This window comes from Betta splendens, chromosome 10, assembly GCF_900634795.4.
Source record: "Betta splendens chromosome 10, fBetSpl5.4, whole genome shotgun sequence".
NCBI classification, from domain to species: Eukaryota; Metazoa; Chordata; class Actinopteri; order Anabantiformes; family Osphronemidae; genus Betta; species Betta splendens.
Window position 1 is genome coordinate 2,894,447 of NC_040890.2, and position 25,906 is coordinate 2,920,352.

Consider the following 25,906-nt stretch of genomic DNA (forward strand, 5'->3'; position numbering starts at 1 on the left):
TTTTGGCCTTATTTTATATGGTGCATATTACAAACTAAGCGCTTACAGCCACACCTCTCTCATTTTATTATTATTATTATTATTCACAATGTAACAAGCACTTCTCACCCTCTCACAAAAAGATCCCAAATGTGTTTTATGCTTTTTATTATGTACATATTGAAGTACAGCAAGTACAAGGAGGCTGGTTGAAGCAGATGATATTCCTGCAGTTCACCACCAGATGTCACTGTTCTGTGTGGTTTCAAAGCCCCGCAAGTTTCTCTCATTTTTCCGGCAAAATCAGATGAACCCTCAACTACTCAGCTTCATGGGGCTTCAGCTGCCATCCCTAGAAATAAGCAGCTGTAGTCCTGCACAAACGAGCTGAACGCCTTAACAAGGCGGTGCGCGCTCCCTCGATTTCTGGCAGACAGTTACTTTTTGGCACGACCCGTGTCCTTAGTTTTATTTGTGCGGTCATTCCTTCTCCTGGCTGATGGGGCAGTGGTTCCCACACCAGCGGTTAAAACAAGCACAAGGCACAAGAAAGAAGAATATTAGCTGATCAGAAAACGAGGGTGGAAAGGGGAAACCTTACGTTTGTGTGAAGGTCCATCTGATCTAGGAATAAAGTGACTGAGAACAATGCTGAGGATTTGTTTGAGAGGAGCTAACGCCACAGCCCTGGTAAGACCTGCGCTTTCGCTTTACCAACGTGAGCTAGCTAACATATCAGCAAAGCATGTTGTCATTCAATGACCCACAGCCTGGCTCAAAGTGTCTCTGATTCTTGTGAGCGATGCTAGTCTGCTAACCTGAAACAGTGGTTTCATTTGATTCAGTCTCTATTATAGTCATATCAAGATTAGGGCAAAATGTCGGTGCTAGCTAGCATACAGAAACAGACTACTAATGCTTCAAGCCATAACTAAGGTTGATCTGCTACTGCGAATGGAAGGTCAAGTCAGAGTTGACTGACTGCACTGCCACCATGTTTTTATTACTGAAGACCTCCACGATTTCGTACAAATTATAATAGAAACTGAGAAAATAAATGTTATTGAAAGCTCAATTTGCAATTGAGATGATACACTCTACAGCCTCTATAGTATCAGTAGCCAGATGACGTCAACAGAACTGGAAGTTTGTTTCAGTTGCTACGGACAAAATCAAGATGTATTATAAAATCCCCGTGTGGTGAGTAAGCCCTGTCTGCTCACTCGAGACGTGGGATAAACGTTCAAAAACAACAAAGGGTTGATGGCTCGCTCTCAGATGGAACGTTTGAGTCGAAAAACCAAGTGCGGTATTTAACCGCGGTCAAATGAGCCGTCGCTATTTTCGAGGTGCGCGATTCGTGCGATAGTTACGGTAACAGTGTCGCGATCACCGAGAAGAGCGGAGACACTTAATCTAATGAGCAACTGAGGCAATATGAGTATTAATGTCGTAAGAAGATAAAGCAAATTATGGAATTTACAGTGAATGTTTAAAAAAATATTCATTGATCGAAAATATAAAAAGGGAACTGACTACAGCAAATATCAGATACTTTTACTGTATAGTTTTGGAATAATACATGAATAAACTATCGTACTGTACATTGAATTGGCATCAATACTGTAGCTTTATTTTGACCTTCAATAACTCCTCTTCCTCAAATTGGTACATCACCGTTTCTCCATAATTCTACTTAGTACTTCATGGACTGCCACCACAGCAAGTATCAAATGCTTTTACTGTATAGTTTTGGAGTAATACATAAAGTATCATACTATACGTTGAAGTGATATCACTAGCTGAACTCTAATTAAATGAGTTCCTCAAATTGGTACATCACCGTTCCTTTACAGTTCTTCTTAGTATCCCATGGACTACTATCACTGCAAATATAAAATACTTTTACTGTATAGTTTTGAAATAATACATTACTAAGTTTTTGTATAGTTAATTAAATTTATGTCAATGACCAAATTTGGACCTTTTTAATAAAATAAGTTCTTCCAAATGGAGATTGGATTTCATCACAGTTCCTTCATAGTTCTACTTAGTACTTCATATACTACCACCACACAAAGTATAGGCTACTATACATTTTATGAGTAAAATACTACTCAACTGTCACATGGTAAATAAACAGAGCAACAATGAGATTATCATTCCCTATTTCCTACTTCAAAGTCTACTACTCCAGTACAGGTTTATTTATGTATTACTCAAAAAGTATACAGTAAAAGTATTTGATATTTGCTGTGGTAGTAGTCCATGAAGTACAAGGTAGAACTGTGAAGGAATGGTGATGTACCAATTTGAGGAAGTCATTTTATGGAAGGTTAAATTTCAGATATTGGTGTCAATTGAACTCACTGTGATAGTTTATTGATGGATTTCTCCAAAACCATACAAAGTAAAGTAGTAAGTATGTAGTAAGTAGAACTGTGAAGGAACAGGGTTGTACCAATTTGAGGAAGAGGAGTCATTGAAGGTCAATGTTTAGGTATTGATGGCCATTCAATGTACAGTATGATATTTTATTGATGGATAACTCAAACTATACAGTAAATGTATTTTATATTCTCTGTGGTATTAGTCCATAAAGTACTAAGTAGAGCTGTCAAGGAATGGTGGTTTACCAATTTGAGGAACTCATTTTATGGAAGGTCAAATTCAGGTATTGATGTAAACTTATCTACTGGAAGTATTTGATATTTGCTGTCATAGTAGTCGAGGTAGTACTAAGCAGAACTGTGAAGGAATGGTGTTGTACCAATGTGAAGAAGTCATTTTATTCAAATCCAAGTTTTAGAATAGAGGCCAATTCCCTTTTTATATAAAAATATTTTTCATCAGTGAATTTTTTTAACATTCACTGTAATATTCTCGACTATAGCGACGGCTCATTTGACCACGGAAAAGCAAACAGCGGCTCATTTGACCCCAGTAGTATAACCAGGTGACCGGAGCACAAGTGAGGCAAAAAAAGTAATGATAAAGATGAACCTTTTAAAGGTTGAAATCAAAACCCAAACTGTTCAAAAATGAATGCCTCCTTTGTTCTCGCCCCAATAATTCTCCTGTCAACCAACTTCTGAATCCAACCTTCTCTCCCCCACAATGGAATTTGGCCACTCTATTTAAAGGCCTGGCCCCGCCCCCTACTATCAGGAACCATTCTCTGGTACCATTCTTCTACTACTAGAAATATTACACATCGATATAGCCCTATAACATTCACCCTCAACAGGCAGATTTAGCAATTACCTGCATATGCTTCCTCCAATGCACCAACTTTTCCAAATTTAAAATTCAACTACTCCCTCTGCAGCAACTGTCAGCTGTTTTAAATGTTTCCACAACTTTAAACTATTCTTTCAGCTCTTGAACTCTTATTTACCTATTTTGATACAGCTATATTTTATGAAGTTCAGCAATCCTTTTACTTCCTTCATTTTAGCATTTCTTGAATTTCAGTAGATCTCTTTGAACTTTCCTTAATTTGGAATTCAACTGCTTCACCTTATTTTGAAAATTCTCAGCTCAGTTTAAACAGCTCCCAGTTCCATTCAGATACATCCATCTATACTTTATGTGCTTAAACTACTTTCAGATATGTTTTAAATGTTTCAGCTATTTTTTAGCAATTCTTCAGCAATACATTCAGCATTGAAGCATTCACTGTGCATTTTCCTATGGAAATGCCTTTTCTAGTCTTTATTGTTATTATTCTGTACATTTTTCGGCATCTAACTAGTCCCACATACATTCAGCTACAGAAACCATTCAACTATCGAAATGTTCAACTTTTTAAGGGGAGGGGTGCTATTTCTTTTCACATTCATATCTTTCATACTTTTCAAATTATTAAACTTTTTTCAACTTGTTTTTCCCATTTGAAATTAATGGAAAACCATTTTGAAATCCTCTTCAGCTTTGTCTAATTTCAGCTTTTACTACTTCATCATACTTCAAGCTACAGAGACCATTTAAGCTACAAAACAATCTTCAACTATTAATCTATTGTTCAGCTTTTTAATATCTTTAAACTGCTATAACTCAGTGTTAAATACAAGGTGGTTTTTGCTGAATTCTCAGCTATTTCATTAGTGTGTATTACGTGAGCTAGAGTGCGTGAGGACACGTTTTTTTAAGACAGAACGTTTCTCTTTAACTCGTCACTATAGCCACAGTTTTCACTCTATGAACATATTTCTTTCACTAAGTCATAGTCATACTTGTATTTTTTTCTAATGATGTGTTTGGTTAAGCCTTCAGAAGTATTCTTTAGTCTGTATCTTCATCAAAGTGCAGTAAATTCCAGAAATCCTCCCATAGACTCTAATGCATCTGTCTGAGAGACTTTTCAGAGAAACACAGAAGTACAAGATTTTGAAAGCGACTGGCCACAATTTTTTGTTTTCAAATATAAAACTCATACCTCTTACTCATAACTCTTACTGTTTAGCAATTACCTGCACACCTTTCCTCCAAAGCTCCAACTTTTTCCTCTGCATCTACTTTCAGGTGTATTAAATGTTTCCATAACTTTAAGTTATTCTTTTATCTCTTGAACTTAAAACTGTTCATTTATGTGATTTAGCTGTATTTGTTACATTTACATATATTGTCGTCCTGTATTTACAGCAGTTATTTCAATTTCAGCAAATCTTTTTCCACTTTCCTCAATTTGAAATTTAACTGCTTCAGCTTCTACTGCAAACATTCAGCTCTGTTTAAACAACTCATTCTCTTTGAATACATTCATCTGTTCTTTACATGCTTCAGCTATTTTCAGCTGTCTTAAGTGTTTTAGCTACTTTCAGCAATTCTCCAGGAATACATTCAGCATGTATGGCAGCATTCACTGTGCATTTTCCTATGGAAATGCTTGACTATGAACAGCAAACGCTCAGGGATTTCTTTTGGCAGATGCAGCCAGACACATGCGCTTCCTTATAAACAGTTTGCCGCGTCAGACACGTGAGTTTCCCAACACGATACGCGTACCGTCATAGGGTTTCGTGCTATGAGCTTGACGCATGCACAGTCCGGTGCCGCTGCTCTGTCAGCTGGGAACAAACTACCGGTTTGTCACACCCTGTAACTAAGAACATTGTCACTATTAAATAACACATTATAGTATATTTTCATTCTTGTTGTTGGATGTGTTTTTTTATTTCTTATTTATTTGGCTGAAACAGTCACTATAGTCAAACAAATCAAGTGCTATTTGTTTTGATATTTATTGTATTACTTTTTTAGTTTGGATGTTAGTCATTTAGAGTCATTTTTCCCTGAGGCAACAATAATTTCTTCCCTGTATATAATCTTGAGCTTTGTATTTATATTGAACAAATGAGTTTTTGCCACTGCTCATGCTTTTGCATGACAAACGTTTAATGTTCTAAAATCTGCATGTAAATAAGAATAAGAAAACCCTTTTAATAGTCCCACAGTGGGGAAATTACGTAACACAACAGCACGATGCAGAGAAGAAAAATAAAAATACAGCAGAAAAAGTTAACATAGTACAACAATATACATTGTGTAGCATAAGTATGGAGGGTTATTGCATATTATATAAGTATATAAGTATTGCACAGTTTTTCTACATAACCACTGAAGCAGTGGGTGAGTTTATAGACCAAGAGGTCGTTACCAGTTCTGATTATACAGTTTAATAGCAGCAGGTAGGAAAGATCTGCAAAATCTCTCTTTGTAATAATAATAATAATAATATGCAATAATCCTCATCCAACTCGGTGTATGCATCTCTGTTTATTTATACATGTGTGTTTTTCTTCTATATTCATCCTTTATATTAAGCTGTTATAAGATGCAGTTTCCTTGCTTTGGTAGTATGAAGGCATTTCTGTTCTAGATACTGGACAGAATGTCTAGTGACACTGTATGTAGGTCTTAGCATTGCCCTTTAACTAACTAGGTTAAAATAAATTTCCCCACTTTACACTTTACTTAATTGTTTAGAGGACCTGTAGGAGAACTCCTCCAACCAATCTTCAGCAGCACCGGCAGTACACATCAGGAGGGAGCAGGTAACAAACATGATGCTTTTATATCTAAGCCTCTTGATAGCATTGTTACATCCCACATTGGCCTCAAATTCATGTCTGTCCCCCCCCCCCCCCCCCCACACACAGCGGTGCCACTAAAGTGGTCGCTACCAGTTTGCTGACTGTAGGTGGTGGCGTCGGAGGTACGATACTCTATGCCAAATGGGACAACAAGTTCAGAACAGCTGTGGAGACCAACATACCATATGCGGATTGGTTGTTAGGTCTTGCCTTGGGTCCTGCTCCTCAAGACTGGGAGCGCCCCTTTAAGAAACAGGTTAGGACGGGTTCACAGCACGTTTCAGCAGTAGCCAGGATGGGATGACTTATCTTGAAAATGAGTACAGAGAGCACAACAAACAATTAAAATATCAGAATGAAATTTGTTTTCTGGTACTAAACATGGCATGGCTATTAAACTGGATTGGTTTGTTTGTATTATCTTTGTAATCCACCACAATGATATATCAACAAATATTTTTGAATCATTAAGTGAGATTTAGAATGAAAAAGTGTCTGTCATTCAACATAATGAGATTCTTTTTTTATTAGGTGTAAAACATTCACGTCATATTTTTTATTCTCTAGACTGAGTTGACCCAACCTTCATCCATGATGGAAAAAGAGGTGAACACCCCAAAAGCCAAGTCAGAGAAAAAGGTGAAGGAAGAAGCAGGCACAGCCAAAGAGAGTAGTCCTGTCCCAGCACTGCCTGCAAAGAGTATAAGGGGTAAGACTCAGCAGCTGCTCATACACCAGTCCCTATCTGGTGGCTGTGAGCCAGAATGCTACAAGTATGGGTTGTTCTGGGTTCTCTGATTCTCTCCCACTGTCAAAAAACATGTAATTAGGTTGAGGAAGTGAGTTGAGGGAGTGTAAACTGTCTGCAGGTGTGAGCGCTGTTCCAGTAGCGGACTAGATTTATTTGTTACACCTAATCAGATGCCTCACATTTTCTTTACACTTTCTTTTCAGACATGGGTACATTTTTGAGCTTATAATTTAATACACAACCACCATAAAGGTTCTATACATTACTTGTAGAGCAGCACCACTCAACCTGGAGAACTAGGAGGTTTATAACTCACAGGGCCAAAGGCCAAATTATGATGCTGAACCCGCTCTGCATAGTTATTGCAAGTGACTCATTGTGGATCTGTTAAAAGGTCAGTGTTTCATGTGCGCTCTGTTGTTTTTATGCACCCACAGAGAGTCCTCAGGGTAAGACGCTTCCTGTCCTAATGTAGATCCTTTGTAGGTCACTATGCTCCTGTGCCTTTTTACTACACATTATGCTCCTGTGCCTTTTTACTACACATTAGGATGAAAGAGTAAAGGCACAGGTGATGTCACTAAAGCCCCTTTTTGTTTTTTGCCTTTCTTGTATCAGGAAAATCCATAGATTTATAAATAGAGAAATATATTTAACTAATATTTGGATAATACTGTAAAGCGGTTTTCTATTTCATAATTTGTTTTTTATTGTTGTCAGTGTTTGTATTTTTATCATCTCTAGTAGTGTTAAAATGTCTGCTGCTGTTTATAGAACATATTCATGTCATTTACATATAATAAGGCTTGTCTTGTTTTTGTACTGCGTACAGCCAAGGAACTGAGCTTTTCTGTGTTTGTGTCCCATTCAGAGGCTTCAGCAGAGGCAACTCATGTAATCTCAGCGATTAGTGAGGTCCAGTCAGTCCCCGCTCCGTGTGACACACAGGCAGTAGTCGAAGGTAACAACCACTGTGCAGCTTGATACAGGCCTAGTTATCCTCCCCACTTTCACAGTTGTGCAGCGTAGACACAGGCGGTTAACCGCGAAGGAACCTTGATATAAAACCTTAACGCACAAATCTTCTTGTTTTCAGCAGAATTGCAGCTACAGTGGCAGCAGTTAAAAGTGTCTGCCCCCACTGTGGTTTGCTTCTGAATCATATAATGTAATAATAATAATTACAATAATTATAAATAATTACAAATAATTAAAAATAAAATCACAGTAGCTGAAATGCCACGTTTCCCAAATGTAAATAAAAAAAATAAAAAGGTTTTTTAATTTAAAAAAAGTGAATAAGGATGATCTAGACCAGGGGTCGGCCACTGGTAACGCCCACGTTTTCAATAAAAACAAACAAAAAAAAAACACTGGGAGCCGCGGAGGGCGGCAATATTATATTATTTGAGAACATTCAACATTTGTTTTTTAATACAAACAAGACAGAAAAGTCAGGGCTCAGAGGTTTAACATTTTATATTTTATTGACAGAAGATCAGGAGCGTAAGCATCATATTACGCCCTGTAAAACTATAAAAACTGTTCAGATTTTTTACAGATGATAAAACATTGTCAAGGCATCGACAAGGACAGCTAACTTGCTTTTCTCTGCTTTAAATAGCTGCTGTAACTGAGAGCAACCAGTAACTGAAAGCAACCACACCACTTTAGGTGTGTAAACTGGGGAGGAGACAGCAGAAACAACTGAAGAGCGACTGAATAGAGTTGATGTCTTCCCCACTGACAGGCGCGTTCATTTGATAATGTACTTACCTTGGCTGACAGTTTAGTTGAAAACTCACTGAATCTTCATCAAACCGTCCTTGAATAACATTTATGAACTGCAGTTTCTTCCTTGAATATCCATGATTATTATGGAAGAAGCGCAAATCATTGCCAGTCCAAATTTTGCAATTCATACTGTGTTTACAATAAAATAATAACAAAAGTATTTTCAATTTAAAATGCATTGCATATTTTAAACGAATGTCCAAGTGCTACAAATAAATTAGACCAGAAAAGTGAAAACATGAGACAAACAAAAGCTTGGTCAAACTCAGATCCAAATCATCTGAGTACAAAACACATCACATATCATTCGATCTCGTGTTTCATCCCAGCGGCAGTCTGGAGCTCGCTGCTAAGACTGCTGCCCAGCGATCCATCCACGGATATGCTTCGATTAAAACCCTAGAATGAAAAACTTTTTCGTTTTTCACTAAACGAAAAAACAGCTATAAATCCAATTCTGCGTGTTTTTGTTAAAAAACATATTTTTGCTCAGTTTATTGGTTTGTAAAGCGTTGCTTTTATTCAAATCTGTTTTCTTCTCATACCAAGAGAAACGATAAAGCCTGTGAAGGTGGATGGATGGGCGAATGGGAAATCAAAGTGTTAAAACGTACGTGGGCCGAATAAGTAATTTCAGCCACTCATTCAGTTACAATGACACGCACAGTTAAAACAAATTCTCGCTACATCTATTGCGCCACTCCCCCGTTTCTCTTGTAGCCTGCAGTTGCACATCTATACATTTGTGTATTGGTCACGCTCTGTCTGGACACATGACTCAATTCAATTCAATTTTATTTATATAGCGCCAAATCACAACAGAGTTATCTCAAGGCACTTTACAAAGTAAGGTTTAAGACCTCACACAACTAAACCCACATACTGTACAGCAAGCATTTAATTTGACAGAGAGAGAGAGAGAGAGAGAGAGACAGACAGACAGACAGACAGACAGACAGACAGAGACCGACAGACAGACAGAGACCGACAGAGACACAGAGACACAGACAGACAGACAGACAGACACAGACAGACAGACAGACAGACACAGACAGACAGACAGACACAGACAGACAGACACAGACAGACAGACAGACACAGACAGACAGACACAGACACACAGACAGACACACAGACAGACACACAGACAGACAGGGTTAGTTAAACATAGAACAATGATGGGAGGTTATTGGACAGAAGAGGTAGAAGGAAACAGAGAAGCTCAGTGTATAAATTAAGTCCCCCAGCAGTCTATGTCTATTGCAGCTTAACTAAGAGATGGTTCCTCTGACTAACAATCATTGCCAGTGACCGGAACCATCTCTAACTAAAAGCTTTTTTTTGATAAAGCTTAATCAAAAACACGTCACGTGTTTGTGTAACTTTTAAGAGTTTGATGTCTCCACCAAATTATAAGCAGAGGTAACAAGAGAAGGACCTTTTTTGTTTTCTGTTCGTCTCTAAACAAAAAAAACATCTTAACTCCAATTCCGTGTGTTTTTATAAAAAAACAAATATTTTTGCCTGTTTTATTGGTTTGTAAGGTGGTGCTTTGATTAAAATCTGTTTGCAGCTCATCGCAAGAGAAACGAAAACGCAGGTGAAGGTATGCTGGAGGGACGGATGGGAAATCAAAATGTTGAAACGTACACGGGCTGATTAAGATTGATCTCAGCCACTAAGTTACAATGACACGCGCAGTCAAAACAAGTCAAACTGCAGTTCTGCAGACACAGAGTAAATGCGTAGGAACAAACATGTTGTTGTAATGCGTCGCTGTAGATCTGCTGAGTTCTGGCGTCCTGTCAAAGTTATGATAGACAACTGCTGTAAAACAAATTTCTATGATTATTACGGTTATTTACGTAAAATCTACAACTATTGGAAAACATTCATTAACAAGTTGTGGAAGTTTAAAACTTAAATAAGCGGCTGTAGTTGCAGATGGACTGCGCTCTACGTCTTTACTTGGCCATGAACATTCAAACTATATTAATTAAACCACGACCTATAATCACGGAATTATGTGAAGCCAATATATTGTATCAGATGTTAGAGCGGTGGGTGTGTATGAGACGCCTGCTATTTAAAGACACGAAAAAGCAGAGGAAAATGAAAACAAGAACGTTTTGCTGCTGTGGCGCAGGTCTGTTCTAAACTAGACAGAACAATTATAACTTTGCAGTGAACAGAAAATAACTAAACCATCAACAAGTGGTTGCCCTTCATACTCCCCACATTTGAGCACAAAACAAATAATAATAGTTAATAGTTAGTAGTTAGTTAACAGTAAAAACGTAATAGTAAAATAGGTTTGGTGTAATATGTGTTAAAGGTAGAAATGAACAATCGGACCTCCGTTACGCTGTAGTGCATTGGAGGCTTCTAATCAACGATACCTGGTGGTTAAAATGAGACCAGCGTCCTATTTTTTTTCAGCCGGCTGCAGGATTAAAAATCCCACTGCACTGTGGCAACGCAACAGTGCTGCAGTGAAAACGCTAGTCACTTTGAACTGCTACCACTGTAGAGGCAGGTGATTTAGGATTCCTGGATGAGCTATCTAGTGAAGTAAAGTTTGCATTGTCTCCTTGTGTGCTGGTTGTAGAGTGTAAAGAGTGTCATGACCATAAGGACAAACCAGTGAGTGCAGCAGTTCACCCTGATGAAGGAGCTCTAAGAGAACGGCCAGTAGAGGAGCTGGCAACTAAACTGGCTCAGCAAGACCAAGAAGAACAGGATGCTGTAATATGTAACTACACACACACACACACACACACACGATTTTACTTTTCTCTTTGAGGACACCTGCACACAAAGCTCTAATATTGAATATTATTTTCACACACATTCGAGACTTGTCCTCTCTCCCCTCTGCCTGTCTGCAGCCATATCAGCCTGTCTTGAAGACTCCTTGGCCAGCTCAGCTAAAGCTACTCTCCAGGCTATTGGAGCTCAGGAGGCGGCCCTGCAGGCTATCACACAGCACACAAAGAAACTGAAGGAGGCTATGGAAGCAGAGGTAGAGTAGAGCCTAGAGGTGATGCTTCTTATTTGGTAGCTGTGTATTAGCATAATGATGACTGGGATGGTTCAGGTTCATTATTTTCCTCATTGGCGCACAATCTTCACTAACAAAAGCATTTGGGGCGTTGGTTCTAGAGACATTTATAATTTGAAGAAAAGATGCACTTATCAGTTCATCAGTTCAGCACTGACAACAGAAGCTGCTAGCAGAACTTTTTGCACATATTTGCTACAGAATTTTTGAGGTTTGTACGTTTCCAGTCTCCAGTGCAACTTGTGCTGTGATGGTATTTTAAGTTCTTACAGTAGTATCACATCCAGGCTCTATCTGATGAGAAGTCGGTCCAGTGGAAGGATCTAGAAACAGCTCTTGCTGATAGAACGTCAGCTGTAAATGATGCTGAAACCACCACGTTAAAAGCCAAGTAAGATCTCACGATGCAGACAGCACACTCTTCCCCTTTTACTGTTATGCTAAGCCAGGGGTCGGCAACCCGAAACACCAAAGCGCCATTTAAACACGTTTATCACAAAATAAGAAAAACTTGGAGCCGCGGGGGGGCGATAGGTTCCGCGCAACTGCTAAACGTAACACAAAATAAGAAAATAGTTTAAAAGAAGTGTTGTTATGTATGTCATATCTGTTGTGGGATGCCAGACCAGTTGTGAGCTCTCTCGCCGTGAGTGTAATGTTATTTAGCTGCAGGGACAGCGGTGTCGTGTTAATTTCTGACTAATTTTACAATATTTGAGAACATTTTAACAGTAAGGTTTAAACCCAAACAAGACTTAAAGACAGGTCGCAGAGGTTTAACATTTTATATTTTATTGATAGGAGATCGTAGCAATTACCAGCAACTTATTCAGTCTTTGTTCTCTTTTAGCTACTTCCATCAGGGACGTCCCCTCTGGACATAGGCGAACTAGGCGGTCGCCCCCCACCTGCTGGGGGACACCGCTCCAAGCCTTCAGAAAAAATGAGCTGAGGAGAATGGCGCAAAATCAAAATCTCGCCTAGAGCGAGCCCGAAACAATTGTGCAAAATCACATTTGTGAGCCGGGTTGAGGGCGCATAGTCGCGATCGCGAGCTAAGGGGGGGCGCGTAATTGCGATCTTGTCCCGGGGCGTGTAGATGTGGTGAGTAGAGGGCGCAAAATCATGATCACCCCTAGGGCACCAACTTGGTCAAGGACCCTGACTTCCATAACTAGAATACAAGCAACGATCAAGCTGCGCTTGATACGCCTCGTAAAACTCTAAGGACTGTTTAATCGCATACAGAAGATAAAACATTGTCAAGGCATCGACGAGGACAGCTAACTCGCTTTTCCCCGTAACTAAGAGCAAACGGGTGCACATTCGGAAGTCGGTCACCAGGTAAACTGGGGAGGTGCGCGACAGTGGCAGACAGCTACTGCGATGCGATTTTGAGCAATTAAAATTTTAATTTTTAAGATATTTCAATCTATTTTTCCATCCCATGCAGAGCCGGCAAGTTGGCGCCCTCTACTCACCACCTCTCCACCCCTCGGGACGATGCGCCCCCCACCAGGCTCACAAACATGATTTTGCGCAGGATGGGCACAATTGTTTCGGTGCTCTAGGCGAGATTGTGATTTTGTGCCCTTCTCCTCAGCTCTGGGTGCGTTTACGCACATTTTTTCCTGAAGGCTTGGAGCGCCAACCACCCCCCCCAGGTGGCGCCCGAGGCGGCCACCTGGTTCGCCTATGTCCTGAGCCGCTGTATAAGGACGAAAGAGCCGCATACAACTCCAGAGCCGCGGGTTGCCGACTACTGTGCTAAGCTGATGTGCCCATATTCTTGTTATTGCTTTGCCTGTGACCATGGATGTTTACATTTTTTTTTATTGTGCACAATATTTTGTTGAGATTGACATTTTAAAACCAGGCCTCATTGTTTGCACATGCACTCTCGACTATATCTATTAGATCCCATTGGGGTGTTGTGCCCAGTTGTTACTTTATAAATACAAGGCTACCCCTGTGTGAACACATGAACTCACTGTAACAACACACAAATGTGGGACTGGGCAGCTTGCTGGAGCAGGTTGCCTTTCATACTGTACATACAACCCATTATAACATGTCGATTACAGTACATCCCTCCATATTTGACATCCCTGTACCAGGTCTTGTTAATGGACCACTTAGGTCGCTTTAAGATTATGCTTTCGCTTTCCATTATAAAACAGTGTTCATATTTTCCTCCTCTCAGTGAAACCTTGGACAGTCTGAGGTCAGTGATTGACAAGTTCAAGGGGCTGAAGGTCTCTGCTGTTCGTCCACTCATCTTAGCTGCAGAGGAGAATCTTCATAACATGATGGTGGACCTGAACAAAGTGGTCACTAAGGTAAGAACACTATTTTGTACGATATGCAGGGCCTGACAGTGGCGTCTGATCGACCACAGCAAAGATGCTTTGATCTGATTGATTGATTTGAAGCATGTGCTTTCAGATCTTCTGCCAGGAGGCTATGCTGCCAAGCTCCTTTGAGCAGCCACTGCTTGTCTTGCTATAAAAACACAATATTTTTATGAAACAAAAAATTGGAGAAAATTGGCAGTTGGCTTGTCAAGCTAAAGCAATTTAGCAGCTTCTTGCTTGAAGAGTATTGCCTGACTACAGTTTGACCATGCCACACAAAACAATAGTGCACTTTGGTTGTTTTTATCTAGACAGAATAATTTTTGAATTATTTTAATTTGATAATGATTAATAACAGATAGATTAAGCAGTGTGTGTGGTGGAGTGCAGTAGGCAGTAAAGAAACATAGTGAAGGAGGGTTGAAAGTTTCTCTACTTTATGTCAGCTGCACAGATCTGTGTTCCACTCATTTACTGGATGTTTTCACTGGGAGGCCAGTGACCTTACAGTAGGACAGGGTGTTGCTGTACACCAGCTACTCTGAGCTTTCATTCAAATGGGTTTTGCAGTACAGATTGTCAAACTTAAAGGTATTGTGGGTGTGTGTGCAGGTGCAGTCTGCAGAGTCTGAAGCCAAGATTGTCTCTCAATATACTGAATTGGTGAATGAAGCCAAACAACAGTTTCAGAGGGAAGTGAGCAGCCTCACCCCAGAGATTCAGGCCAACTGGAAGGGGCTCAGTAAGATGACATACATATGCACATTAATATTTATGTGTATCTCACCAGTTTGATAGCATTTTATATTCTCATAATGACGTACTGCTATCTTTAATACATAATATAATATGTATACTACTGGTATTGGATTGTGACATTACAGACATTAGTTTGCAAAAGAACCTTGTGTTTTTGTGTGTGAGCTGGTAAACTCTCAGCCGACGACCTGAACGCCCTTATCGCCCATGCACACCGTCGCATTGACCAGCTGAACCGAGAACTAGCCGAGCAGAGAGTCAGAGAACAGATTCACATTGATGCAGCCCTGGAGCAGCAGAAGCTGGAGGACCAGAAGGTGCTGGAGAAAGCTGTCAAGACCAACCTGCAGCACATCAAGGAGGAGACCCGGCTGGAGCAGGAGAAGAAGGTAGAGCCATGAGATAATCCAGGGGAGCTGATGAAGAAGCATTGTTTGTATTATTATGAATGGGACCTAGCTCAATAATGTTTTTGTGTTTCGTGTATAGTTGGCTGAGTTGAGAGAAGTGATGGAGGCCGAAATGAGGACTCAGCTGAGGCGTCAGGCAGCAGCTCACACAGACCATGTTCGCGATGTTCTCAAAGTCCAGGAGCAGGAGCTGAAAGCTGAGGCTGACCAGGTCTCACATGCTTCACCCTAATATCAGAGCAGATTGAATTAAATAAAACACTAGCTGTTCTTACTTAGCTGTGACATGTGTTCAGGTCCTGAGCAGTAAGATGCTGGAGCTGGAAACCCGTTACCGGCAGCTGAGCCAGGAGCAACTGGATAACTTTACTCTGGATATGAACTCTGCCTACGCAAGACTGAAGGGGATTGAGGAGGCCATAGACAGTAAGATACATGCACTGATTCTTGCTAAAACAGAATGAGCAAAACTGTAAAAATTGCTGCTGTGCATCATAGGCTCCATCAACTGTTACATATGACAACCTCAATAAATAATCTAGTAAACAGTAAAGTAAACCTTCTATCCTTTTAAAATTACCAATAAATGTGGCTCTCAGAAAAATGTACTACACATATAATATAATATTGTAGCGTTATTTCAGAGTGCTAAATAAATCGTGGTCGTCTTTTGCCTGCAGGCCATGTGGTAGCAGAGGAGGAGGCCCGTAAAGTCCACCAACTCTGGCTTTCTGTGGAAGCCCTCAGCTATACTCTAAAGACCACCAATGCTGACGCACCCACTGTGCCTCTGGAGGATGCTGCCCAGGCCGTGCGTGAGAGCTGCCAGGACAATGACTTCGCCCTGGCGCTGGTGTCAGCTCTTCCTGAGGAGTCCTTACAGCACGGCGTGTATAGTGAGGCCTCACTTCGTGCCCGCTTCAATTCACTGCGATACTTGGTGCGCCGCGTCGCCCTCATTGATGAATCTCACAACTCCTTGTACCAGTATTTCCTGTCCTACCTTCAAGCTGCACTGATGTTTGAGGCTAAACAGGAAGCTCCCCCTTCCCTGCTGGCCTGGGAGGATTTAGACACGTTCAAGCTGCTGTCGTATGCTAGTTACAGCCTAGAGCATGGGGATCTGGAGTTGGCAGCTAAACTGGTGAACCAGTTGAGAGGAGAGGCCAGGAGATTGGCTCAGGACTGGCTGACTGAGGTCAGACTCACACTGGAAACCAGACAGATAGTCAGTTTGTTGTCTGCGTATGCAAATGCTGTGGGATTAGGAACAACCCAGGCTCAATAGTCTGCTGTTCCTCCTTAACCTGACCATCTTTTAAATTAGCAATCTTTTCAGATCACCTTAAATCTGAGTAGGAGGCAGCAACTTGATGCAAGCCAGAAGGATTTGGGCCAGTTTGATGCTCAGAGATTTTCATGGGTGTGTACTTTAAAGTTCACTGAAGTTAACAAAGTGGAAGCTGTTGAGATATAACAAGCTAAATTGTTGTATGCACTAATTCACTGCAGATGGTTATATAAGTATAAATATATAATTGATGCACTCTTACAATCTATTCTTGTTAATTTAGCCCCACAGTTTTGGTCCATTTCTTTCTTACTGGATGTTGATTTTTTTTGTGTGTTACAAAGGTATCATTCTAACCATAAACAAGGAATATGAAATGCCTCATTTTTGTTTGGTCAAAACTCCACATGTTCCAATAAAAAAGAAACCAGAACACTCTTTGCTCGTTTTCATCATTCCTCCACTGATCCTCCACCGCAACTTCACTGGTTCACAAATAAATCACTGTTTTTTAGTTAAGTCACCCATCAGGGAAGCTTCTATGTACAAATCCAAATAGGACAAAGTCTCTGACCACTCACTACAGACTGGTGTCTCTTGGGCTAGTTCAGTGAAAGTATTTTGAGACACTGATAAATCTTTAAAACATAAAAAAATCAGACCTCCACATCTTCAGGCGAATGTCTTGAACACACTGCTGTGAGCATTGTTACATATTTTCTACTTCCATAGTGAGTTCTGCTAAACCCATTTTTACCATCGCTTTGACATATTTATTTGCTTAAACACAAAAAACAAAATACCAAACTTATATACTTTTATACTTAACTTACACTATCTTTTAAAATTCATCTTTAATTGTTAGAGTCATAATATGACCATATGTTAAATATTCATTTATTCATTTATTCATTTATTTATATATCAGTCTCAGTCACCATTTAATCGTACTACATGTCTTTAAACTGTGGGAGGAAACTACAACATGTAAAGACACCTGGCTGAACCCAGAACTCTAACCCAGGTACGTGTTGCTGCGAAGCCAAACCTTAACATACAGTCTGTGTAGTGTAAAACACACTCGTCCCTGCCCCTGATGAACTCCTCCTGCAAGATGAAGGACCTTCAAAGTATCCTCTTATCTTATAAATCTTTGGCCAGAATCTTTGACCTGTTTTTGATTAATTTCAGCCTGGTCTTCCTGCTGTTGTTGCTAATGAGCGATGTGCATCTTCTGATTCAGCTTCTTTTGTTCATAAAGTTGTTTGTAGATTATCACTTCCTTGGTTTACCTGATTTTTTTCATCTTCTCTCAGCTTTACATTTTCACCCACAGAAAATAATGTAGTTCCCAAATTAAAATCTGTCAACACTCAGCCTCAGAGAATAGACAACGCAGCACAATGAAATAGGGTCAAACAGCTGATTTCATAGTGGATTTAATTAAAGGTTACCACCACACACAGGTTGACACACTAAATTATTTATTGGAAACATTATAATTTCTTATAAATCCTGTAGGTTATTTGAATCATCCCTTCACATTAGAAAACCTTTTAAACCATGCCACAGACGGTAATAGAGTTCCGGTTGTGTGGAGCTAAATCACTGACATCATTATTTGGCATTGGAGTAAAAACACTTGAAATCTATTGAATAAGTAAATGCTTGATTTATTCAAAGAATTACAGATTTCAATGTCAGACTCAAAGTAGTTCCCTCCTGGTTTTCCAGCACTTTACTTTGTGCTCTGATCTTTCAGTTTGTACCCTGCCTTCCCTTATTGCTTAAGTTGTTGTGTGTGACAGCCTTTGTCCACAAGCCTGAGGTGAACACTATTAGAAAAAATATCCAGAATGAGGTGAAAAGACGCAGCCGCGTTTCTATAACCCCCCATCAGTATGTACGGTTTGCTTCTGAGGAGACATTTAGAGCAATTACCTTTTGTAAGTGTGTCACATCCATCAAACATTCAAGTGAAGCATGAAGCACAGAAACTGCAGTCAACAAATTTGAATGACAAATACAGACACACACACTACTGCCCAGTAATGAGCAGTAGTGTGTGTGTCAGTGACATTATTAGCCTACTTTACTTTAAGTGAATAATAATGATTTGTTTTAATGTGGCTTCTTTTCCAATTCTTTCCAATTCATTCTCTTCCTGTCCTGGGGAGGAAGTGTGTCATGATCATGGTAGGTGTTACCCGGTTGCCTTTCTTTGTTTTGCCAGTCTTGCTTAGGCCAATGTACATTCCAGGGTGGGCAGCGGATTCGTATGCGTTATAGTTGTTGTCCAAGAGCGTCTCCTTAAACCTACATTCTTCGCTATAGTGGCCCTGAGGAAGAAAAGACAGGAAATAACACATTTACTGGTCAAGAGCTGTTATTTGTCTTGCCTTCACGATTAGGTGGTCAAAGATGTCTGACATATTTTACTTAAGTTCAAATAGCTAATTTTGTTAATGCTTCTGTTACACGTTCATGCGTTTATTAAATTAAGTATGTTAAAAATAACATACACTCACCCCAGTCCCCTATCTAATAAAAGAGAGCTGCTGCACACTCCATCACACCTGTTGCTTCTTTGCATCTCATCTAGATACAGTATTAATAGTTATTACATTGGTAGAGGGGATCCTGTTGTATGCTACTACAATCAGAAGACTAGGGTTTGATTCTTAGCTCCCCCAGTTATGTGCTGACGTGTCCTTGGGCACTGAACCCCAGGTTGCCCCCGCGATGCAGCTCTTCCAGTGGTGTGTGAGTGTGTATTTGAGTGAATGAGAAGAGCACAACTCCTTGTGAGCTTTGAGCACAGATAAAGCAGAAAGGTGCAATAAGTGCAGAGCATATAGTTGTGCTACAGTTTTTATACAGACATCAACATTGAAATCATTTAAGGGCCTTGTTCTGTCTCTGTTCTACTTTGTTAGCACAATATTTTATATATGACATTAGCATGAATACAGCACCATATGTAGTCAGATCAGTCAAGACTGGCTCTTACCGAGCCATAGAGTTTTCCTTTCATGCTCATGGCAATGAAGAGGCCACTCCTGAGCCCAAACAGAGTAACTATTCCTCTCTGTGTGGGGGAAATCTCTAGAAGAGCTGAGGAATTGAAAAAATAGATTATTAAGTTTTTCAGAAGAGATGCATTTCATTTTTGAACTTAACAATACAAGCTCACACAATACAGACATGTCTTTTTTTCCTCTTACATAAATGGTCAATAAATTATGAAGTGTGAAATATTTCTAACTTTAAAGAAAGAAAAGATATTATTAATAAAGTCAAGTAGGTTATACTTCATTTTACAAAAGCTGCACTGTGTCATATTACAGCCAATGAAACCTATAACATTTATTAATACAGCAGCCTGTACAAGTCATTAATGTCCTGCTGGGCAGAACTATAGATGGTTTGGTATAGATCCACTTACTGTATCTGTTCTCGTTGTGCACACCTGCGATCTTCCCACTCGGTAAGACCTGAATGTGGAAGCCGATGCCCACATTACAGTAAAGTCTCCTCACCCTCTTTATTCCCTGCAGGTAATGTCCATCACTAGCAGGCACCTCCCTCCAGTCCCAAGAGCCGCTGATCGAACTCAGCGGCCCATCACTCTGAGCGGTTTGTCTCCTGCTGCTGAGGGCTGGTGGAGCCAGCGAGACACACAGGAAGACCCCATACAGGAGCAGAGGGAGCTTGGACCTTGGTGCTGACATCCTCTGCTAGGTACAGAACTGATGAGTGGTTCAAAGCCCCCAAAAAAATTCTCACAAATACTCATAAAACCGGTTCAGAGTTAGTAAGTGACAGACAGAGGATATGTCAACTTCAGCCCAGAGGAAAGTTTCAGTTTGTATATTAAAACATCTCAAGTCTCTGACTTTACCAGTGATGCTTCCTCGTCAGGTAGATGCAGCAGACAGACAGCACACTTATATGTGGCCTGTATGACATCACACACCACCTGCTGACTTGTTTCTCTGAGTCACAGATGCTGAGGCACAAAAACTAGGAAATACATATAGTGACAGGAAAAAATAAAGTAAAACAATCTATTATAATAAACAAACACAATTCATCATAAAACAACAAAAACTAAACTTTTAGATTATTTCATGTTTATTTGTCGTCGGGTTCGAGGGGATGCTGCCTCTTGCCAACCAGGAATTAAACCCACAGCCTTCTATCTCTAAAGCAACACTGCACTACTGCCCATTTTAGCACCAACTCAACACAGATGCCATCTTAAGGTGCTCTAATAAAAAATGTGAAGGAAGTCCCTCTTGTGCAGGGTTTTTTTCTTTGCTGGTTCTTTAGAGTGTGTGTATATATATCGATAGCGAGAGATCGAGATAGCGAGAGAGCGAGCGAGCGAGCGAGCTAGCGAGCGAGCTAGCTGATCGAGCTAGCGAGCGAGCGAGAGAGAGAGAGAGAGAGATAGATAGATATATATATAGATATATATATATATATATATATAATATATATGTGTGTGTGTGTGTGTGTGTGTGTGTGTGTGTGTGGGTGTGTGTGTGTGTGTGTGTGTGTTTGAAATTGGAAGTTATAAATATCACAACTTGATGGTACACAAACATGGTACAATTGGTTTTAATCATCATTTGTGTTGTCTGTTATATGTTTGATATACAGTACTCTCCTTCTATTGAATTATGTTGGCACACAAATAGCTCAGACACAGTGTGATTCATACAGGCAAGCGTTGGCCTTAGTCGCATACAGCCCATAATACAGCAGCGGACATTTGATGCCATGCGACATGTTATGCGTCAGAGCACGGCCCATGTAGAGCTTGATGCAGAAAACTCTGAAAGAAAAGAAAGAACACAAGTGACGATGGATCTTCATACACATGCAAAGCTCAAGTCCTCACCAGGAGAAAACCCCAGAGTAGGAGTGACGTAGGTTACTGCTGACCAACTGCTGACCAACATTTGCTCTGGCATCAGGCCTCGTAAACACAGCCCCCAGGCTGTGAGAAGACAGGTTGGTAATCACAATCCACTGATGTGCAAACAGAAGGTGTTGCTTTCCTTGGACTTTATGAACAGATGCTCCTACACTCAAACCCTGGAAACACTTGGTTGGATAGACCAGGGGTGTGTTCCAGAAAGTGGGTTTTGTGACATACCCAGGTAAGTTTTAGGGTATGGTAGTTAGTGCCCGTTTGATGACAAGCCCATGGATGTAGAGGCGCAGCTTATTAGAGTTTTTTTTCACCGTGAGAGGGTCATAAGACCACGTATAGATGTTTTTTCATATACTGATGATTATTTGAAGGAGTGTTATTGTTTCTCTAAAGAATCATTAATTTATTCACTGAACCTTTTGAAACCTTTCACTTCAATCTTAAGTCTGCACTTACCACAGAAAGCATTCTGTGCGTAGCTCTTTGTTTTTTTGCGTGATGCAACCCATCTCATCACTAATGCGAAAGCAAAATGACTAGGGTCGTTACACACAGGCCAAGTTGGAGATGACCACAGGCATCCTGAAGGCGAGGTTCCAGTGTTTAGGTGGCCTCAGGGTCAGTCTATAGAGGGCATGTGACATTATAGTGGCTTGTGTTATCCTTCACAAAATTGCCACAATACGAGGAGAGCCACCCTCCTTGTCTTGATGAAGATGACCATAAGGATCCAGTAGTGAACCAAGTAGACCTCAGAGATGGAAGACACAATGATTTGTCAAAATCACTTTTATTAAGGTTTCTGCAAAAAATCACTCATCTAAAATAAGTCGAAAAATAAAATGGTATATTATTTACATTTGCTTTACATAATGTCCCAGACTGTGTGCTTTCTGGAGGGTACAATAATGCAATCCGTCCATCAGTGACTGCAAGACAATGCAACCCATATGATCAATGTAAAATAAAGTCAGAGTACTACAACATTGTAAATAAAATAAGCCTGCATACTACTGTTAAGCAGATTTTTACTGTTGAGCCAGCTCCTCAGATGGGGTGAAGGGAGGTGGTGGTGGTCCCCCACCTGTCAGACAAGCCTCTGCCTTCATTCTATTAGCTACATTACAGAAGGAATATGTTAAACATGTTTAAAACATAGATCCTGTAATTTTTTTTATTGTTGTATTGTATTTTATTTTATTTTTGTAATAATCAAATCTTACCTTTTTATAGGATTTTGTGTTTCATTTTGACTGGGGAACGAGTTCCTCTTGCTCCAGAAGGATTACACCCTATTAAACAAGAATATCACTATTATCCAATATTCGAATCTTGTGGAATTAATAGTACAAACCGATGTGGAAGTTATGTTTAATTTACCATTACAATAAAAGAGGAGAGGGTAACATTATGGTAATTAAAAAAACTCACTTTATTTTTTTAGCCAAGCCAACTCTCTCTTAACTCTCAACTCGGCTTAGATTCTTCATTCTCTGCATTAAAACCTCCAACTCCGTGGTTAAAATATGCTGCCGTTTTCGTGTTGCTTCGATTCTCCATGATGACTTGTGAATTTGGCGATCCATTGACAATGTCTTTATATATACGCCGTGCACGTGTGTTAACTCTGGGTTACCGACAGGAGGTAAATTAACCTAACAATTCTCAGGTGTTTTGGAACCAACATACTCAGGGTAAGCAGTTTCTGGGTTAATCAACCAAGAGTTCAGGGTTTAGTAGAAGGTTAATCAACCCTGCCTTCTGGATCACACCCCAGATGACATGACATTAATCAAACCAGGTCCAAATGTATATGCTGTAATGTTTAATAGCGGTTTCCTTCTATTTTTAAATAATGTTTAAGAAACAACACTTCTGTTGTATAATTTGTTTATACATTTGTTTACATATGTAAAGACCACTTTGTTGTTGTCCCTTTGTTTCTGTCAGAACGTCAAGGCGGCGGACCCACATGCACGACACGGACAGGCTGGGATATGAGCAAATAGCAAAAGGAATTTATTCCAACTCAGTGTCGAGATCAGGCAGGATCATACACGGACAGTTCATACAGCGTTATACGGGAGCAGGCAGAATCGGTGTCAGGGACAGGCAAGGTTCGTACACGAGAGACTGATTTACAATACCAATCCGTCAGGCGTAGAGTCGTGGTCCGGCAGGCAGACAAGGTCGGTAACAGACAAGATCAGAAAACCAGGGCAGACAAGGCAGACAGGGAATCGGAGGTCAGAAACAAGATACACGGTACACGACGGGACTAGATCAATGAAAGTGGTGACTAACACGAGCTAAACAATCTGGCGAGGCGCTAGAGTGAGAGGTGGTGCTTAAATATACTGAACTGATTAATGATGACATGCAGGTGTGGCTGCCCGGTAGAATGACCGGTAGAAACAGGGAACAGCTGTGACATGACATGAACAGGAAGTCCTTTCAACATAATGACGGAGATCAGAACCAAAACGTGACAGACCGGAAGGACTTCAAAATAAAACCAGGGACTAGAACCAGACACTACCGAACGTAAGGAACTCAAAATAAAACAAGGAACAGGACCAGGGACTGTGACAGTTTCCTGCCAAAGTGTAAAATCTTATTGTAAATTAAGACATTACATACATATACAATGTTATTATATAATTCTGTTTGCGAATCTGCAAAATACTTATTACTGTAACAGTCCAAGTGAAAAAACACTACAACAGAAACACAGCAAAGTGAGCACAGAGACACAAAGCACAAAACAAAAGGCAAAATGGCAGGAAAGGGTTAAAGTTACTTCACACAGAAACAGAGGCTACAGGAACAAGGCTAATAGTTTATAGGCAGGAGGCAGCGAGGGTATGAACTCTGTGGTAATGATCAGACAATCTGGCAAACTGTGAGTGTAGGTGGGCAGGCAGAGGGCAGATTGCAAGGAAGAGAGATTAAAAAAAATCCAAAATAAGACATTAAAACATTAACTAGAAAAAGTAATTTCTCGAGAAATTACGTGGGAGAGCTGATCTGCTGCCGCAACGATGCCAAACGCTGATTAAGCTGCTGATGTCAAAAAGTTGACTACGTCCAAAAGTTGACTACGGCAAAACGATGAAAACGATCAAAACGAGAAAACGTTGACAAAGATTAAAACGATGACAAAAGATGGCGATTAAAAAGATAATGATTAAAAAGATGACCAAGGTCATACTATGACAATATTAAAGAGATGACAATCATTCAAAAGTTGACCAAGGTTAAAAGATGTCAAAAATTAAAAAGCATTGTTGACAATCATAAATAAGCGGACTATCTTTTTGATTTGAAGAAAGTATTTGTAAATAATTACCTAACTGTGTAATAGTTTAATAACTAGTAAAAAGTTACCAGTCAGAAACAAAAATCTTGCCATTTAAGGTAATAAATTACATTGGTGCTTTTATTTTGAAAGGATTTAGAGGTTGTGTGTGGGCGATTACTAAACTATAAAACAGTCATTAGATAGTGATAATTGGGGCGGCACGGTGGTAGCACTGTCGCCTCACAGCAAGAAGGTTCTGGGTTCGATTCCCGGAGGCGGCCCTGGTGCCTTTCTGTGTGGAGTTTGCACGTTATCTCCGGGTTCTCCGGCTTCCTCCCACAGTCCAAAGATGTGTCATTAGGCTTCTCTCCATTCTCTCCATTGTGAGTGTGTGAGTGAATGGTTGTCTGTCTATGTGTTGCCCTGCGATGGACTGGCGACCTGTCCAGGGTGTACCCTGCCTCTCGCCCATAGCCTGCTGGGATAGGCTTCAGCAGGCTACGCAATCTATCAATCTATCTTTAAATAGTCATAATTACCCATCTAAATGCAGAAATATTGCTATTAAAACTAATTATTTGGCTTGGTGCTTTTATTTTGAAAGGATTTAGAGGAAGTGTGTGCTTAATTATTACACAATCCAATAGTGTAGTTGAGTAATCAGTAATAAGCATGGAACTGCTGTCTACACTAAACATCAGGAGTTTTACCTGTCAGTGAAATCTGCAGCTGCGCCATCGCCATGGAGACGAAAGGCGGGAAAATCAGGCTCACTCTGAGTTTCACCCTGTATAAACAGGCTTGTTCCAGCTAAACCATGATAATTATCACAAAAATTATTTCATTTTACGAGTCCCAAGGCTTCAATGAGCAAATGGTGTGAATTTTATGTTTGAGGACAAAAGCTTGTAGCCACAGTGGCAATTTCAAAATATGTCTCCTCTGTTTTTCTCCCCAGACGTCTGCCATAAATTGTCATTAGAGTCTATGGGAGAATTTCAGGATGTCTCTGCGCTTTGAGGTTGATAGCGACTAAAGTATAGGTCTGAGGGTATATCCAGACACATCACTAGAAAGAAGACAATTATGACTACGATTTAGTGAAGTAATTACGTTGATAGAGTAAAAATTGTGGCTGTAGTGACAAGTTAAAGACAGAAGTTCTGTCT

General features: G+C 40.1%; 2 protein-coding genes and 1 long non-coding RNA gene across 4 annotated transcripts; 1 reads left to right on the forward strand and 2 right to left on the reverse strand.

Annotated features, from left to right (window-relative positions):
• Positions 1-374: 374 nt before the first annotated feature.
• On the forward strand, positions 375-16,934 carry immt (inner membrane protein, mitochondrial (mitofilin)). Of its 2 annotated transcripts, XM_029165292.3 has the most exons (14): positions 375-669; positions 5,968-6,035; positions 6,141-6,330; positions 6,642-6,783; positions 7,697-7,786; positions 11,228-11,371; positions 11,508-11,641; positions 11,968-12,071; positions 13,884-14,019; positions 14,647-14,776; positions 14,959-15,182; positions 15,283-15,414; positions 15,500-15,629; positions 15,884-16,934. In XM_029165292.3, the coding sequence occupies exons 1-14, from the start codon at positions 628-630 to the stop codon at positions 16,489-16,491; spliced, it is 2,274 nt and encodes a 757-aa protein (XP_029021125.1). In that variant the 5' UTR covers positions 375-627; the 3' UTR covers positions 16,492-16,934. The 2 variants fall into 2 exon arrangements, with proteins under 2 accessions (XP_029021125.1, XP_029021126.1); XM_029165293.3 differs by lacking the exons at positions 5,968-6,035; positions 6,141-6,330 and having other exon boundaries at positions 376-669.
• Positions 16,935-17,999: 1,065 nt separating this feature from the next.
• Positions 18,000-20,225, reverse strand: LOC114864954 (fibroblast growth factor 4A-like). The gene is made up of 3 exons (XM_029165968.3): positions 19,940-20,225; positions 19,505-19,608; positions 18,000-18,833 (listed from the first exon to the last, which is right to left on the reverse strand). Exons 1-3 carry the CDS (start codon positions 20,223-20,225, stop codon positions 18,648-18,650), a joined length of 576 nt encoding a protein of 191 aa, XP_029021801.1. The 3' UTR covers positions 18,000-18,647.
• Positions 20,226-21,142: 917 nt separating this feature from the next.
• Positions 21,143-24,808, reverse strand: LOC129604782 (uncharacterized). The gene is made up of 3 exons (XR_008695989.1): positions 22,868-24,808; positions 22,660-22,728; positions 21,143-22,553 (listed from the first exon to the last, which is right to left on the reverse strand). It is a non-coding gene; the product is annotated as an uncharacterized LOC129604782 (long non-coding RNA).
• Between the last annotated feature and the right edge of the window lie 1,098 nt (positions 24,809-25,906).